General features: G+C 29.6%; 1 protein-coding gene across 2 annotated transcripts in view; it reads left to right on the forward strand.

Moving 5' to 3' along the window:
* Window positions 1-18,698, forward strand: part of LOC117175683 (box A-binding factor-like) — a 250,240-nt gene that overhangs the window by 171,136 nt on the left and 60,406 nt on the right. For both annotated transcript variants that reach the window (XM_033365412.1, XM_033365413.1), the window contains exons 2-3: window positions 9,578-9,962; window positions 14,036-14,980. In XM_033365412.1, coding sequence (XP_033221303.1) covers window positions 9,578-9,962; window positions 14,036-14,980 — 1,330 coding nt within the window. The remainder of the gene's footprint in view (window positions 1-9,577; window positions 9,963-14,035; window positions 14,981-18,698) is intronic.

Raw genomic sequence — 18,698 nt, forward strand, 5'->3', positions numbered from 1 at the left:
CTTTTTCGTTAGAGATTTGTTTTTTATTAAAAATGTGACTATTCCATTTTTGGTGAAACATTTATCTTTTTTATCATGAAATTTAACTATTTGGCTGCAAATGAAATAAAAATCTTTTTTTAGTTGAACATTCAACTAATTTCTTGAAAATTCGACTAATTTGGTGGACTTCAACTGCTTTTTATTGAAAATTAAAATTTTTTGTGGCTGAAGTATGAATTATTATATATTAGAAAAATAAAAAAACTACACGAACTTTTCATCAAATTGTGAAATTTTTAACCAAGAAAATTTTACTTTAAATCGAAAAAGACAAATTTTCAAGAAATTAGTTGAATTTTCTACTAAAACGATTTTTAGGTAATTCTCGGCCAAATAGTTGAATCTTCTTTTTAAAAAGACTACAAAAAATGGAATAGTTATGCATTTTTAGTTAGGAGATAAATAATCAACCTAAAATTACATAAATCATTATCAAATAAAATATAATAAAATTATTTTCAGTTAAAAAATAAATACTCAACTGAAAAACCAGGATTTTTCAACAAAATATTAAAATAAATAATAAAGAAAAATAAATAATAAAGAAATGATTTTTCGTCCAAAACAAAGATTTTAAAAAAATTGCTTGTTAACAAAATTGTGAACTTTTCTACAAATCAGATTAATTTGTAATCAAAAGAGATTACTTAAAGAAAAATGTAATAATTGAGATTTCAAACAGGTTTTAATTTATAAATAATAAAAACAATAAAATAATAAAAGTAAATAATAAAATTTCCGATGTAAATAATTCCAGAATATTCGGTGATATTATAAACTATCGTAAATTTTATTATTCGAGAAGTTCCAATTCGGTAATATTACGAACTTTTCGGGAATTTTATTATTCGAAATTTTTCCAATTTGAGAATTTTATTATTCAGACATTTTATTAATTGGGAATTTTATCGGGACGGGAATATTATTTTTCCGGATTTTTCAGTCGCCTTACAAAATAGACGAATTTTCAACAAAATAGATCAACTTTTAACCAAATAGATGAATTTTTACACAAGAAGATTAATTTTCTATTTGAAAAGATGAAGCATAAACTAAAATGAGGAATTTTTAAACAAAGAAATTTTTTAAAAATAATGTTTGATTTTTCAAGAAAAAAGAGAAGCTTTTAATCAAATAGTAACATTTTTAACTACTAAGATTAATTTTTTATCGGAAAAGATGAATTTTTAACAAAGTAGTTACGTTTTTTAATAAAAAAATTTAATGTTTCACCAAAAATGGAACAGTTATATTTTCAGTTAAAAAAATAAATATGGGACCAAAGAATTATTTTTCAACAAAATAGTTAAATTTCTAACTAAAAGATGAAGTTTAGACTAAAATGAAGAGTTTGCAGCTGAAAAATCTACATTTCCATCAAAATATTTTAATTTTCTAATAAAGTAGATAAATGTTTCACCAAAAATGGAATAGTGATAATTTCAGTTAAAAAATGAATAATAAATGAAAAAATGATTTAAAGTAAACCAAAATAGATGAGTTTTTAACAAAATAAATCAACTTTTAACCAAATATTTTAATTTTCAACTAAGAAGATGAATTTTCTACCGAAAAAGTTAATTTCAAAGTAAAAAAGATCTTTTTTTATTTGCAGCCAAATAATTGAATGTTTTAATATTATAAATAAATGTTTCGCCAAAAATGTAAAAATTACATTTTCAGTTAAAAAATAAATATTTAACGAAAAAGAGTAAATTTTCAACCAAATTGGACAGATTTTCAACAAAATACATGGATTTTCAACTAAAAAAGATACATTTTTAGTCTAATACTTGAATTTTCGGATAAAAGAGATACAGTGTTTTGCAAAAAATGGAATAGCAGTTAATTTTTCAGTTAAAAATAACTATTTAACCAACAAACATTGCTTTTTCAACAACAAAGTTAAGTTTTTAACCAAAGAGATAAATTTTCGACTAAATTTATGAACCTTTTAGTGCAATAGTTAAATTTTCAGTTGAAAAATAAATATAAAACCATAAAAACCTTATTTTTTCAACCAAATATTTAAATTATTAAGCAAAGAGTATTATTTTTAATTAATTATTTTTTTTTAGTTGAAAATTCATGTTATTAATTGAAAATTTAAGATTTAATAATATTTAATTAATGTAATTTATTTAATTTTTAATTTAATTTAAGATTTAATGATTGGGTTGAAATATTTGAAAAAATTAATATTTTCTACATAAAAATTGATATTTTTATTGTTGTTGAAAAATCAACTACTTGCTTTAAAGTTGAATTACTTGTAAACGAATGATTTTTTTAGTTGAAGATATATTATCTTAGTTTAAAATTCAACTATTCTTTCAGAAATTAACTTTTTTGTTAAAAACTATTATTTTTGGGTTGAAAAATGAACTATTTTGATGGAAAATTAAACTATGTGGTTACAAATTTTACTTTTTATTTGAAAATCTAACTATTTTTGTGCAAATGCGTTTAAAAAAAAATTAAAACAATTAATTCTACTACACTGAAAAATGGTTAGTTGAGCCAACTATTTAGTTAGTAAAATATTTTACTGCTATTGTATTAGTTGGCACTGCTATTTTATTAGTAGGTACAACATTTCCATTAGTGACCGTGACTATTCCGCTAGTTCCATCAACTAAGTAAATGGTTGTCCCAACTAATAAAAGAGTAGTGCCATATCTTACAAAGGAAATAGTTGGCCTAACTAACCATTTTTTTCAGTGTACATTTTTGGTTGAATATTTTTCCATTATATGTTGAATATTCGAACATTCAGTAGAAAACTCATGTATTTTGTTGAAAAATTGTCTATTAGGGTTTGAAAATTCATCTTTTTTAATTGAAAATTAAGTTTCATGTTAAAAATTGAGGATTCAGCTTAAAAAGTAAATTACTTCGTTGAAAAGTAACTTCTTATTTGAAAAATTTTTTTTTTTAAAGATATTTTCTTTACAAGATGAATAATAAACTAATCAGTAGAAAATTCGTCTATTATGGTATAACATTAATCTTTTATGTAGATAATTAATTATTTTCTCTAAGAACTCAACCAGTTTGTCAAAAATTTGTCTTTTTTAGTTGAGTTCAATCGGTCAATCATTTATTTTTATTCCGGTTGAAAATAATTTTTTGAACGCCTGGCTTCTTGCTTTGGGAATCGAACCCGCGCCTCGCCAGCGTGACTAATAGCCCGCATTATTGGAACATAATTTCAAAAAAAACTTAGATTGATCTAAAATTCCCGTAAAATTGATTTAAATAACAAGTTCCTTCTGGAACACTTTTCCGACCCAGGTTGCTGATCAATCTCTCTAGGGATCACCCCAAGTGATTAGGTAGTGTGTCATAGGGTGGAAAGTCTAGTTATAACGTCAGTCCCAACGAACTCGGGCCCATAGGTAAATGCAAGAAATGTATTTTGTGAGTCGAAATCATGTCTAAATTAGCTAGTTAGTCGTGGGGTGGATATCCTAGTTATAACGTCAGTCCTACCATGCTCGTGTCCATATATTTATGAAAGAAATGTATTTTGCGAGTCGAAATCATGTCCAAATTAGCTAGTTAGTCGTAGGGTGGAGAGTCTATAATTATAAGGTCAGTCCCACCAAACTCGGGCCAATAAGCTTATGCAAGAAAAGTATTTTGCGAGTCGAAATCATGTGCGAGTCGAAATCATGTCCAAATTAGTTAGTAAATCGTAGGGTGGATAGTTTAGTTATAACGTCAGTCCCACCAAACTCGGGCCCATAAGTTTATGCAAGAAATGTATTTTGCGAGTCTAAATTAGCTAGTTAGTCGTAGGGTGGATAGTCTAGTTATATCGTCAGTCCCACCAAATTCGGGCCCATAGTTTTATGCAAGAAATGTATTTTGCGAGTCTAAATCATGTCTAAATTAGCTAGTTAGTCGTAGGCTGGATAGTCTAGTTATATCGTCAGTCCCACCATACTCGGGCCTATAGGTTTATGCGAGAAATGTATTTTTCTAGTCGAAATAATGTCCAAATTAGGTATGTAGTCGTAGAATAGAGCGTCTAGTTTTAACGTCAGTCCCACCAAACTTCGGTTAATGAACATATTAATCCGGTAGAAGTTTTTTTACTAATAAGAGAAGAAGGTCGAAGGTGTTACGTCTGGATTGCCACTATCGCATTACAAATAAACTTCTACATACTCCAGTGTCATTAGGAATTGACGACCATCAGGTCGCAATTTGAGAACTTGAATTTACGACTCACTGGTAATCTTGGCTTTGAAAAAATTAAATAAAAATCGCTCGTCCTCAAATCCCGAAGACACTGTTGCTATCCAGTACAGTACAAAAATAACAGTGGTTCCTTATCTTTCCTTGCTTGCTGGTGTTGGACGTGTACATATGGAGAGTAAATATGTTTGAGGAAAAGAAGAGAGAAATTCTCAATGTGAATCACAGAAAGAAATGAGAAAAAGAGAAAAAAAGAAAAAAGAGAGGCAACTTTGTGTGTTTGTGTGAGTATTGGGGGAGTTCGCGAGCTGCTGCTCCCTCAGAGATAAAAACATTATTTTTAATCGTCGAGGGTCAACCGATGATGCCAGGACAACCATAAGTAAAATGAGAATAGTGATTCTAGCTCTGGTTTATATACAAAATTAAATTTTAATTCCATTTCCTTCGATCTCTCTAATAGCTTATATGGAAAAGCACCCGGCCAGCAATCGGAAATTCTGAGGTTCGATTCCCAGTCTAACGAAGTGAGAAGATCTTTTTGTCAGAAAAATATAATTTCGAAATTACTTTCAAAAAGTAAAATTGAAATTCATCCAAATTGAATCTAACCTGCTGATAGTCAAAAATTTGTCCAGGGTCAGGAAGAACCTAGAAATTTAGTTAACTAAGTGTTTAAATATTACATTTAAAAAGTCATCATTTGATTTTTGTTGAAAATTCATCTCTTTTTATGAAGGTTTAACTACGTATTTTTTTGAATATTTATTTATTTTTTATTAAAAAATCAGCTACTCGGGTAAACATAACTTTTCCATTTTTGTTTGAATATTGATCTCTTTATTTCGAAATTCTTATTTTTTTTAGTAGAAAACTAATTTTCTTTTTTTAAAGTTTCTTCTTTTTTTAAACGCAACTTTTTGGTTGAAAATTAACTTTTTTGTTGAACATTAAAATTTTTGTTGCTTCATTAATGTCGTTAAAAATTAATCTTTTTGTCGAAAACTAATCTTCTTAGTTGAAAATTCTTCTTTTTGGTAATAATCTTAAACTATTACATTTTCTTGTGGAATTTAATTTTTTTGTTAAATTTCCATTTTCTGGATTGAAAATTCAAATTCTACTGAAATCTTCTCTTTAGCTTGAAAATTTAACTATTTTGTTGAAAATTCAACTATTCCGTTAACAATTATTTTGTTGTCTGTCTATCTGTGAACACGGTAACTTTTGACAAAATTAATCTATCAGATTGGCCTTTGGTACACTTGTTTAGTGTTCTAAACTAAAGGTCAAGTTTGTTAGCCAGCTATTTTGGATGAAAATTCAAAAAGTAGGTAGATTTTGAATATTTTTGAGACCACTTTTTTTAAAATTGAAAAATTCTCTGTACGTTTATTCATAGTATTCAAAAAATTTAACAATTTATCCCAATGACTCTTTTCAAAAAATCAAAAATTACGCGTAGCGGCCAGATTTTTTAAATTCATTTTTTCGGATTTAAAAGACAACTGTTTTGATTCTAAAATTTTGTTTTATTCAAAATTAAACTATTTGTTTGAAATCTTTCTTGATTAGAAACTATTTTTTAACTCATTTTTTCCGGTGTAAAAGTCAACTGTTTTCTGGAACTCATCTTTTATGGTTATAATATAAATAAATAAATTTTGTATTTTGAAATTTTATTCCGAGATTGTATTGTATTGTCAAGTCTCTATAGCATTTCCCTATTTCTAGATCCGGCTCGAAGGACCAAAATTCTTTAGCGAAATAAAACATTATAAAAATGTTGTAGTGGTTCTTCTAAATTTTTTGAGCAGTTTGTGGTCAATTCAGTGAGTCAAATATTTAAATTTAATGTTGAATAGTTTGGTATGAAATGAATCCCGCACGCTCTGATGACTAATCTGACTTTTAACATTAAAACAAAATGCAAAAAATGTCACGTGCATATCGGCGCAATGATAAAACAACAAGTTACACTTAAACACGCATTGTCCCAGTTTCGCGCCAGTTTTCAAGGTCCAGAATGACACTCTTGAAAACTCCATTTAAAATATGTACTTTTTTACTTTAAAAAATTACCGAAAGGAAATAATATGAAAAATTACTTGATTTTATCCTTCAGGTTAATCAATGTTGAAGAAATATATAAAAAATTATTCGATGAAATACAAATTAAATGTACTAAAATATATTTTAAAATGTTTAGAGTCTAAAAAATTAAATTGGCCAATAAATGGTTACAACAATTTAACATTCAGCTGACCTTATTGACGTTACCTAATCGAATTGGAAAGGTCAGGCTTTTTGGTTTATCTCTTTTGGCATGACGAGAACGTCAAATTCTATAAATAAAAAACATATTTTCTCCGGCGAATTTTAAACATGACTCGCGGAAATGCGCATGAAAAAAATAATTGAATTTGAAAAATGTAAACAGGAGCATTTTATAGAAAGAGTCCGAGATTAAAAGGGGCAAATACGAATTATAAGAAAAGAGGTTTTAAAAACAATAATTATTCAAAAACCTTCAATTTCAAATCCATTCTTATGGTTTGGAAATAATTAAATATATTTCACTAAAAAAGGTTGTCAATTTGCTCAAATTTTAATGTTTCCCAATCCAGTTCAAATTTAAAATTTTCCGGGGTTTTTTGGGGCAGGAAGTCACATTCGAAAAAAGGTGTTCAAAGCTCTTTCTTTTTCTAATTTTATTTTCTGCATTCAGTATTTGAATTTTAAATCAAAGCCTCTATTTGATCAAATTTCACGATTTTAATGAGTCAAAAAATTTCAGATTATTTTATTTAACAGGAAAATCAGTGTGATTGTTACAGTATTTTAAATCTGGTTCGAAATTTAGAAAAACTGATGACCTGAAATTATTAAAAATAATTCGAAATTTTGTTTTCATCTAATACTATTCATTATGGAATTTATTACTGGTTAGATTTAGTAAGACACTTTCAACAATTCAAATTCAATTAAAAGACCTATATAAAGTCAATCCTTAGAAAAAAATGTATTTTTTTTTATTTTGCTGATGGGAAATTCAAAATTTAATTAAATATTTTAATTTAATATTTGGGTCCCAAATTCTCTAAAAAGCCTCTTTAATCTCCCTTTCTTATTTTCGTAAAAATAGAAAATATTTTATTCTTAAAGTAATTGATTTTTTATAATCACAGTTTCAGTTATAAAACATTCAAAACCCCTTTTTTCTCATTTCCCTTTGAAGGGTCGTTCATTTTGTATATATTTAATTTTAAAGAATTTTAATATTTTTTGAATTTATTTTCTGATTTCTCCATCAAGAATTATCTACTAAAAATTAGATGATTATTTTTTTGTGGACCAAAAGACATTTTTATTTTGGTCAAAAAATAACAAAGAACTTTTTTTCAAAAAATGATTTGTATTTAAGTTTTTTTAGAATTCAAGGTTTAGAAAAAATCAGTACAAGAAAAAATGTATTACATTGAAAGAAATTCAAATTGATTACCAATTTATTAATACATACCTAATTTAATTTTTTATTTAATTAATTAATTTTTTCTTTTATTTATTAATGAACAGTAATAGATTTGAATTATTTTAATGAATTTCACAAATTGTTAAATAATTTTAGTATTTAACTATCAGATTAGTGCAAATCAACATTAGAATTATAATATGTTAAACAAGTTTTATTTAATTAATAAATTATAAAAATTTATATCAATTTTTAAAAATTTTAAATAGAAATTTTGTCGTGCTTGAAAAGGGGAAGATCTGTCACATCCTACGTCTTTTTCAGTTCAAAACATTACCAAAAATGGTTATTTTTAGCACTCAGATAACTATTTTTTCGAATTATGTATGATTTTTATATATTTTTAATTTTTCTGATTTTTTGTTTTGAAATATTAAATTATTTGGGTCTCCCCTGAATGATTTTTTACTTTTGGACTGAAAAAAGATTTTGTTAAATGCCTCAAAGCATTTATTCTAAAATTTCGAAAAGCAATCACAGTAAACAATGATTAAAGATTATTTATATAAGAAAACGATGTTTGCACTGAGAAAAAAGTTTATTTGGTTGAAAGGAAAATATATAAAATGCCTCTCAAACAAAAAATTGGTTTATTTCTTTGAAACGAAAAATTTTCTATAATTTTAAATTATTTTCCTTATAATTTGGAGTTATTTTTTGTTAAAGGAAAAAATTATGTTAAAAAACGCCTTCTTTGGTTCAAAACAAATTTATAATTATTTGGTTCGATAAAGTGATTATTATAATTAATAGCAAAAGCCACGAAATAATTACCGAAACAGAAATTTTCGCAAAAATGAAAATTTTCTAAATGAAAATAAAACTAAAGGAAATGTTTAATATTAAATAATATTAAATTACTGAAATTTAAGATTTTTGAAAATATTAAATTGCCGCAATTTTTAATTTCAAAAAATAGTAAATTGCCAAATTGTCTAATTTTCGAAAATAGTAAATTTCCGGATTTTATTTTCGAAAATAGAAGATTGCCGAAATTTTAAATTTTCAAAAATAACAAATTACCGAATTTTCTAATTTCCTTCAAAAACGTCTAGTAGTATTTTTAGGGTTAGAATGGTCTTTTATTTTATATAATAGGATATTTATACTCAAGTAATTCTAAAATCCTTTTTCAGAAAATATGTCAATTCCGTGCATTTATTTTTTTCGGAAATTTTAAAATTCGGAAATGTGCTAATTTAGGGACTTCGAAAATTCAGGTTTTAAAATTTCAGGAATAAACAGGTTCGGCTTGAGAATTTTCGTTATGTCACTCCCAATCCGAGGAAATCCTTACTCATTTGATTCAATAATTCCATTTTCACTTATTCAATTTTACAGTGTATCTAAGTTTAAAAGGCCCCTTTTCCAACTCTCCCAATTTTTCGGGTCAACGAGAAACTTAAATTCAACAACATTTTTGAATCTCTAAAAATTTAAATCAGTGAAAAGTACGTCTCGGAATGAAATTAGCAAGGATTTCCACTCGAGGGGGGTTATGTAAAATTTTTTCTTTCATTTCCACTTTTCTAAAATTTACGTTGGTATTTTTTTTTAATTATTGTCCCCGGGACGCAAGCCCGGCTCAAACTGGACCCGTGGATCCGAGCCCGGCTCAAACCGGACTCGTAGAACCGAGACCGACGCAAACCGGACTCGTGAACCGAAAACCGACTCAACCCAAACCCGTTGACCCGAGCCCGACTGAACCCAAACCCGTGGACCCGAGCCCGACGATCCGCAAACACAAAAACGTCCGATATGATGAAATATGTTGAATTAAACTGTATTTTTTTCCAGTGCTGGTCGAGTATGTGGCAGGGTCGCTGGAGCAGATGACGCACAGCGTAAGGCAGCCAGTTGGTGAAGCTGCTGATCTTGCGGGGGGAAACATAGAGGCGATAAAAAACGAGAGCAACGCGGAACACATCGTCGTCCGGCAGCTTCAGCAACATCATCAGCAACTTGGTTATTCAAGTGCAGAAGAAGGTGGGGACGGCGTGGGCGTGTTGGGGGCGGGTCAACCGGAAACAGAAAATGGCGGTCTAGTTGAACCAACTGTTGTGGAACCGGTGGCAGCGCCGATTGTTGCCTCTGTTACCGATCACGAGGACAATAACAATCTCACATCCTATACCCTCAGACAACTTGGATACCATCCGGTTCATCAGATCATTCATGACAGGTAAGTCAAGACCTCAAATGAAAAAGGTACCAGCTTTATCAGTTCAGGACTTATTGTTGGATTATGAATCAAGTCATTAGATTTACTGATCAATTTGTTATTCCGATTATCCAGGATCATTGATGTCATTGATCGGCGACTCGAAAGATCTCGAGGAAAAAAGTTCGACTCTTTGAGTTATACTTGAATTATGGTGACATTAAGATTTGGACTATCTGCATGACCTTTCATACAATGAAGCAATATTATCATAAAAAGATGTATCGAATATTGTTTACTTCTCATTTTTTCTACGGGGAGATATTTTCCAATTTATGAATCAAAATCACATGCTGAACTAAAGTTCAAGTATTTTCAAAATTAGATTTTTAACTTTGGGTCTAGGTCCTAGGATATATTATTTAGAAGAATCGGGTGTTTCGAGGAAGATGTAGCACACAGTTTTTCTATCAGATGAGCTCATGAATTTAACCATTACTTAATTCTAGAACAAATATAAGAATTTGAACTGTTAAAAATATAGACTCAATGATATCTGTAACAAATGCCTATCATTGGCCATAGAAAAAAGAAGAAACGTTCAAATGATATCCGTGACGTAATACTATTCATTTTTATTACTATTTTTAGTGACTAGAATTAAGATGAATTCCCCTAAATTCCTCTGAATTCCATTATAATCATTTTGAATTAAACTGATTTATTTTCCCTAAATGTGAATTCCCTTTAATATGGTTTCAGTGAACTTCAAATGGGATCAATTATGAAACTGTAATTATATACAAATTCTGTTATAAAGCTCAACTGAATTGAAATTAAAATTCGGATTTGCACCTGCGCTGAGAAAAATTGATTGATTTATGGTTTTCGATTACAAAATTTGGGACAATAATCTATGAAAGAGCCTAAGCGAATAAAACATAATAAATTCCAGATGATTCCTCATTAATGAAACAAATTATTGAACCTATTACATAGTACATTAAAAATTTTTAAATAGATTTATCGTGTTATGTTTGGTTTATCCTCAGATTTTTAAAATTAACATTTCGATTAAGATCCAGATTGTCCGACTATCAGTCAAAGAATTTTCTTTTGATTAAAAGAATGTCAAGAAATTGTTTTTTGATCCAATGCAAATTATTTTTTAATTTAAAACGATGTTCTTCATTTAGAAGTTCTTTTTGGTTAAGTTAAAAAAATATATGTTAAAGAAACGGTCTCTTTAATTCAAAACAAATTATTTTTTGAGGTTGATTCAAGTTTATTCACCGGAATTCCCAGTGAGGTTGACGGAATTTAATTGCATTCAAGAGAATTCAAGTGAATTCCAGTAAAATTGCACTACGAATAAAAATTAAGTAGTACTATAGAATATATAGGTTTGAGTGATTTTTGTAAAATTGGACAGGATTTAAAAGAATCAAACTGTGTTCAAGAGAAAACACTCAAGTTATATAGGAATTAACTAAATCTAAGTGAATTTAAATTAGTTCAACTAAAGATTAAATTAAACTGAATTCAAGGAAATTCAATGAAATTGAGCGGAATTCATATGAATTCTATTGAATTGAAAGGGATTAGATGGAATTGAGAAAAAATCATGGTGTATTAAATTCGATTAAAAGTGAATGGATAACTAAATAAGAAGACTTCAAATAGAATTCAGTTCAATTTAATTGAAAGGTAACTTGAATTAAAGACGATTTCACAGCATTAAAACGAATGGAAACGGTTTTTCTTTAATTCGAAACAAATAATTTTCTGATATGGATTCAAGTTGATTCAACGCAATTCAACCTGAGTTTGAAAAAATTCAGTTGCATTCAGGAGACCTCAAGTGATTCTGGTAAAATTCTACTATACGAATGAGAATTAAGTTATACTATACAATATATGTTTAAGTGAGTTTTGTACAATTGGACAGAATTTAAAACAATTGAACTCTATCAAAGAAAGTTACACACAAATTAAGGAAATTTACTAAATCTAAGTGAATTTAAATTAATTCATGTAAGAAAGTAAATCAACTGATTTCATGGACATTCAGCGGAATTCATCTGAATTCGATTGAATTTAAAGGGATTATATGGAATTAACAACAAAATTAAGGTTTATTAAATTGGATTAAAAGTGCATAGATAACTAAATAACAAGTTTATTCAAGATGAGTTGAACTAAGTTCGAAGTAATGTCAATCTAATTCTATTGAATTTCCAATAAATTCGACACAATTCTATTGAATTTGGCAGTGAATTTAAATTAAGTTTCGTTTCATGAAATGAATATCGATAAATGTAATTCGAGGTGGATTCAACTTGATTCAACGGAATTCAGAGTGAATTTTAATGAATTCAATCGCATTCCGGAGAATTCAAGTGAATTCCGGTAAAATTCCACTACGAATAAGAATTGAGTTCTACTATAAAATATAAATGTAAATGATTCTGATGAAATTGGGTACAATTTAAAAGAATTAAATTCTCTTAAAGAAAATATATTTAAATTCAAGATAAATTCCAAAGAGTAAATTTATACGACTAAATTGAAGGCAAAATCAACTAAATCTCAGTTCATTTAAATTAATTCAACTAAATATTTAATTCTATTGAATTTAAGGAGATTCAATGAAAATGAGTGGAATGCATCCAAATGCATGGGAATTTACGGGGATTCGATGGAATTTAGAAAAGAATCAAGGTGTATTAAATTGGAATCAAATAGCATAGATATAACTAAATAGGAAGAATTCAAAAAGAAATAAATTTAATTAAAATGAAGGTAAGGAATTAAAAGTGATTCCACAGAATTCAAAGGGATTTCAACGGGTGCCCAGTTTATTAAAAATGAATTGAACTAAATCCGTAGTAATGTCAAAGTAATTCAATTGAATTTCCTGTTAATTCGACACAATTCTATTGAATTTAATAGAATTTAATTGTCTTGAAGAATATATACTTAAATTCAAGATAAATTCCACAAACTTATAAATTAATTAGAGAAATGAGGCTAAATTGAAGGCAAAATCAATTAAATCTAAGTGAATTTAAATGAATTCAACCAAAGAGGCAATTCAAATGAAATCAGGGAGATTCAATGGAATTGAGCGAAATTCTTCTATATTAAATGAATTCTTTATCTGGATTCGATGGAATTTTTAAAGGGATTAGATAGAATTGAGAAAAATCAAGATCGCTTAAATTGGTTTAAAAGTGAATAGATGACTAAGTAAGAAGAATTCAAATAGAATTCAATTTAATTAAACTGCAAGGAAAATGAAATTAAAGATGATTCCACAGAATTCAAAGTGATTTCAGTGGGTGCCAAATTTGTTCGAGATTCATACAACTACATCCGAAGTAATGTCAAAGTGATTTCATTGAATTTCCAGTAAATTCGGCACAATTTTGTTGAATTTAATTATAGAATTCAAGATGAACGAAAAAGAATTTAATACAATGCAACGCAATTCTATTGCATTCAATGGAATTGCATTGAATGGAATTTAAAGTGAATAAAATAGAATTAAGCATGAATTGAAAATAAATAGGCACTGGAGCTAGGAATCAAGTTAGTTACGGAAAACTTTGTAATTGTAGACATACTTATGAAAAAAAACAAAAGTATCCAGGTAAAATTTCCTCTCAATAACAACCTTACACTCAGGATCTCAATCATGTTAATGCAACATCAGTATATCAAAAATAGTCAGAATTCCAGAATTTCCTGATCTGTATCTACCTTGCATTTTCAAACTCTCCAAAACCGTATTTACAATTATCCATTTTAATTTAAAACTGCCCTATTGACTGTCAACTGTCCCCCAGATCTTTGAGAATAAACTCTACAATCTTCCAATGCAAGGCTAATGTTTACAAGCAGTAGTCACTAAACTTCTGATAGAGATTAGCGTCTGATAAGTGATGTCTATTATCACTTTCACCACACCATCTGATCCTTGATATCCAGTAAATAGTGATTGTCCACAGTCTACAAGCTACATTTTCTAGGCCTAGGACTAGGATAAACTTGACTCTTGTAAAAGTTTCCCTCTTCCCCTTTATTGGTTGCAGGACCTTTCTATCCCAGGGTTCACCAACATACCAAGGGGTTGATTTAAGGGAGGAGCAGTACCAGCAACAAGTCTCTCATCATCCCCACCATCAACACCAGCATCACCACCACCAACAGCCACCCGAGCACATCGACCAACAGTACGCACAACTTGGGGCGGGAGAGGTCCCGGTTCCCGAGGGAGGGGATAGTCGGCACCCGACGGAGGTCTCGGTCCCGTCGGAAGGGAATCGCCTTGCCAGTCACATGCCTCACTCCACGATGCATCGATACGGTACTGAGACGCTCTCATCGGCGAACGATCATCATCATCACCACCATCACCACCACCTCGAACATCATCTCGCGAATCACATTGTTCGCCAGATCGAGGATCAACATCAAGATCCTGAAGACGATGATGACCGGGTCAGCATTGCAGCTGCCATAAGAGGTCCAAGAAATGACTACTCACTTGCACACATCTTTCCAAATCTCGCGACAGCCGCTGCTTCCGCAGGGGCTGGAAGCAACGGTGATCACCATCATTCCCAGCATCTTGAAGATGTGCTCCAAGACGACCCGTATCTCCAGCACCAGATGAGAGGATCAAGTGCTGGTGGTACCGTGAACAGTGGTGCTGTGTCGCCACCTGTCAGGACTGGAAGTTCACCTGGGTCCAGCAGGAGTCCTCATGATGACCAGGGGTTGTCCCCTCATCGACATGTGCAGGATGGTGGATACAGTCCTAGTGATCAAGGACGTCTGCAATCGCTTACTCATCTGACAACTATGCAGCCTCCTCTGTCATCAGTGCAGGGCAACCAAGGTCTTCAGGATTCGGAAAGGGTTTCTGAACATTTGTTTCTTGAGTATGGATCTCATCCGGCAGATACACCCCACCATCATCAGGAACATGATCAGGGACCGTCAACACCACACTCGCCAGCAGGACACTTGTCCAGGTTAGTGATTTTTTGTGATTAGTGTGTTTTTGAAGATTTTTGGTGATGTGGGGGGACATGGTTAGGAGTTGGAATCAGTTTTGGCGATTTCAATAATGAATTTAGGCTCAGGGAAAGAAAGCATTTCGCCTGGAAACAACTGTTTTAGATGGTGAGAAGTTTGTGATCAATGCTGATTCTTTTCCTGCAACTGCTTTTCTTCGGGTAGGTTTTTTCTAATTCGAGTCAGTTTTAAAAATTGTTGCCACTCTCACTTTTGACGATTTTGCATTTTTTTTTTTATTGAAAAAAGTACTAATTTGTGTAATAATTTATATTTAATGAATACTTAATGAAGAAAATAGTATAAACTGAGTCATGGTTCAGTTAATTTCCTAAAGTTGTTGCTATTATTTGCTGATGATCAGATTAAGAAACCTAAAAATAAGTTTCAGAATTTCGAAGCAGAAGCATAGAACGATGTATTATAAATGGTTAATATAACTATAAATTGTCGAAAGAGAGGTTGTTAAATTCTTAAAAATCAAAGAAAAAGCGCTTTAAAATATTAATTTGAAAGTGGCAGACAATTAAAATATATTAGTAAACTTTTTGAGTTAATAGTACCCATTTCTAAAATTCGAACAAAACATCTTTGTGACTATTATACTTATGGTCACTCTTAATGGTATACTTTGAAAGCCTAATTGTTTTCTAACAAGTAATTAATATTTGATCTTAGAATTCGTGTCTGAGTTTTAAAATATATACTTTTTAAATTGGGTTTTGTTATTCTACTATTTTAATTATATTAAAATTTTTTTTAAGTAAATAAAAAATGTATATTTTCGAGATATATCCAATTCAAAAATAAAAGAATCGGAACTGAAGTTCGGAATTTATACGACAGGTGACTGCCTTTTTATCGTAATCTCTAATGATAATATGTGTAAATAAATGACAATGTATCAGTCATGTAAGTCGTTTGTTTAATCGAAATTTTAATTGTTAAGTAGTCGAATTTATGATGATCGTAGCAAACAAAACTGGTCCCATTATCTGATAGAATAATCTTATTAATTAGCAGCTTATTTGCATCTTTTAATTCACAGCAAACAAAAATTACTAATTAGTTTTAGTATTTATACACATCTCTTTCTTTTCTAAGAATACAAAAACAATATTTGAATTCGTGAATATAGTTTTTCGATAAAGGAACTTTTAATTTTGATCATTATTTCAGAAATAAATGTTTGAAAAATGATATTCTAACAGGAAAGACAGACCACTTGAGTCAATATGAGGCTTTGATTTGAATTGTTTTTTCATACGAAGTGAGAAAATGGGCAGAAAAGTTTCGGGTGAAATTTGTTCTTTTCTGATCTTAAAACACTGCCCTTCAACTTTCAAGACGCCGACATCCACCTTTGAAACTAAAATAGGGAAAGAATAAGGACAGAGGGATGTATCGCGTAAAAATATTTGCCCACAAGCTTAAGGGTGCTCGGCACTGGCAAATATACGAAAAACGTTTAAGAAAAACCGCCGATGGAAATGATGCCCACTTGGCCTATGCTAACAGTCCCTCAAAACCCAAAGTGTGTTTTTTGTGTATTTGTTTCACGCCAATCTTATTACAGTCTTTAAAAAGAACCAACTTTTTTGAGTACTTTTCATTATAAAATAATAATATAATAATAAAATGTACTAGTAATCGTAAAAGGCCACGCGACGATCCGGAAATTGAAAAAGAAGCGACGGAAAAGACATAAATAAGTGTGTCGTAATCGCAATTTAACGCACGTGCGGCATTGTGCGGCAGGTTGTGACTGCATTTTCAAATGCTTCTTGTTGCACTCGAAAATAAAATGAAAATGTATTGGCTATTTGGTATAATTGCGGTAATTATTTACAAGATTTAAATCGATTGTTTGCGTCGGGTCGCCGAACCTCAGAATCCGAATTATGAAATTTGAAACTGGCATTAGTGTGGTCGAATTGCGTGTTCCTTGGGATCGGTTTTTTAAGTTTCATTTATAAAAATCCATCGTAAATGCAGCTGATTCCATTCAAGTTAAAAATCAATTTTATTCATTTTTAATATAGGGAGAAAAACTTGAGACTTTATTAAAGAATGGCTATTAATGAAAAGTTCTGGAAATAGGAGACTTTGGAACCTGAAGTATTTAAATTTTGTATATATGTCATTCAAATTTATTATCCTACTTTGTATTCTCAATCCTAATGTTCTGTTTTCTCTTCATTCCGAGAGGAGAAATATAAAAACTGACTTATATCTAAATCGAAGTGGAAAGAAAAGTATATAACAAGTCAAAGGTGCTGTGTGCAAGCAAAATAAACTGCTCTTTGGCCCTAATAGACCTAATATACTATGAGAGAAAAAATGTCCTTGAGATCTTTAATTTGTATTATACATATACATATATAATTTAATGATTCCCAGAAGCAATTTTCTAAGTTCAGAATTAAAATATTTCTCATAATTGCATTTTATGAATGAAAGTTAGGTTTGAATTAAAAGAATAGATATTTTTAATTATACTGTTCACTGTGAAAAGGGGAATATTTTTACTGGAAATTCCGTGCGAATAGCCAGAATTTTCCGAAACGTGTAGACAATACCAAAATAAAAGCATCAATTTCTGTTATTAAACAATCAACTTTAAAAGTTGTGGAAGCATTCTGATCACATCACTGTCTTCAAATCGAAATTAGTATGAATTACTAATCAATTAGTTCTACAGTAGTGTTAGTAATTCGCTTTTGTAACGAATTTTTCAAAATTAAAGTTAATTACTAACAATCTTAATGTGATTGACTGATTTTTTACTAATGATTAGTAAAAAGTATTACTAAATCAATTAGTAAACCATTTGGCATTGCCTAATTAGTAACTTTTTACTAATTTACCTTTAGACAGTAATCTCGAATCTTTAATATTGAACACATTTTATTTTTCAATATACGAAACTCGATTTTCTCTTCATTTGAATCAGTGAAATACTTTCTATCGGTGACGTAGTTTAGTTAAGTTTTACTGATTCTCCAGTAGAAAAAAAATACTGAAGTTTTCTTAAGCTGAAAAGTTACTACTGTTTCATTAGAAGTTTTTGAAATTACAGTAATTTTTTCTATCAAATAAACCTGTAAAATATTTTTTTAAACTTTTAAATTCAGAATCAGTAACTCCTTTTTTATAGCTTCAAATAAAAATCATCCATGTGACTGAAAGTTTAATGAAGTTTTACTGATTGAAATCTTGCAAAAAAAACTGGTTCTTACCCTTCAATTTGGAATTATCGATAGTGAAAAATGTTTGACTGAAAGCAATCAGTAGAGGTTTTACTGATAGATCAGTGAAAATTACTTGAAAGATGAGTACAATTCTCTTAATCAGGAGAAATTATTACTGATTCAAATTTAGAGTGTTATAAGATTTCATTGATTCAAGCTCAATAATTTAACTATGACTATTTGAATCAGCAATATTTTACTGGAAATAATTAATTGATCACTAAAATTGAAGTCATATTTCAATGACTTTTCAGTAGAAAAAATTATTGAAACTTCAGTGACGCCCACTGAAAATGATGTAACTTTTTCTGAGGATAAATTAGAACCAAACTACTGGAATTTCAGTAATTAATCACTGATTTTCTATTAATTTTCACGGATTCACTAGCTAGAAGTATTCCACTGTTTTTTCAGTGAAGTTCTA

This window comes from Belonocnema kinseyi, chromosome 6 (genome assembly GCF_010883055.1).
Source record: "Belonocnema kinseyi isolate 2016_QV_RU_SX_M_011 chromosome 6, B_treatae_v1, whole genome shotgun sequence".
Taxonomy (NCBI): Eukaryota; Metazoa; Arthropoda; class Insecta; order Hymenoptera; family Cynipidae; genus Belonocnema; species Belonocnema kinseyi.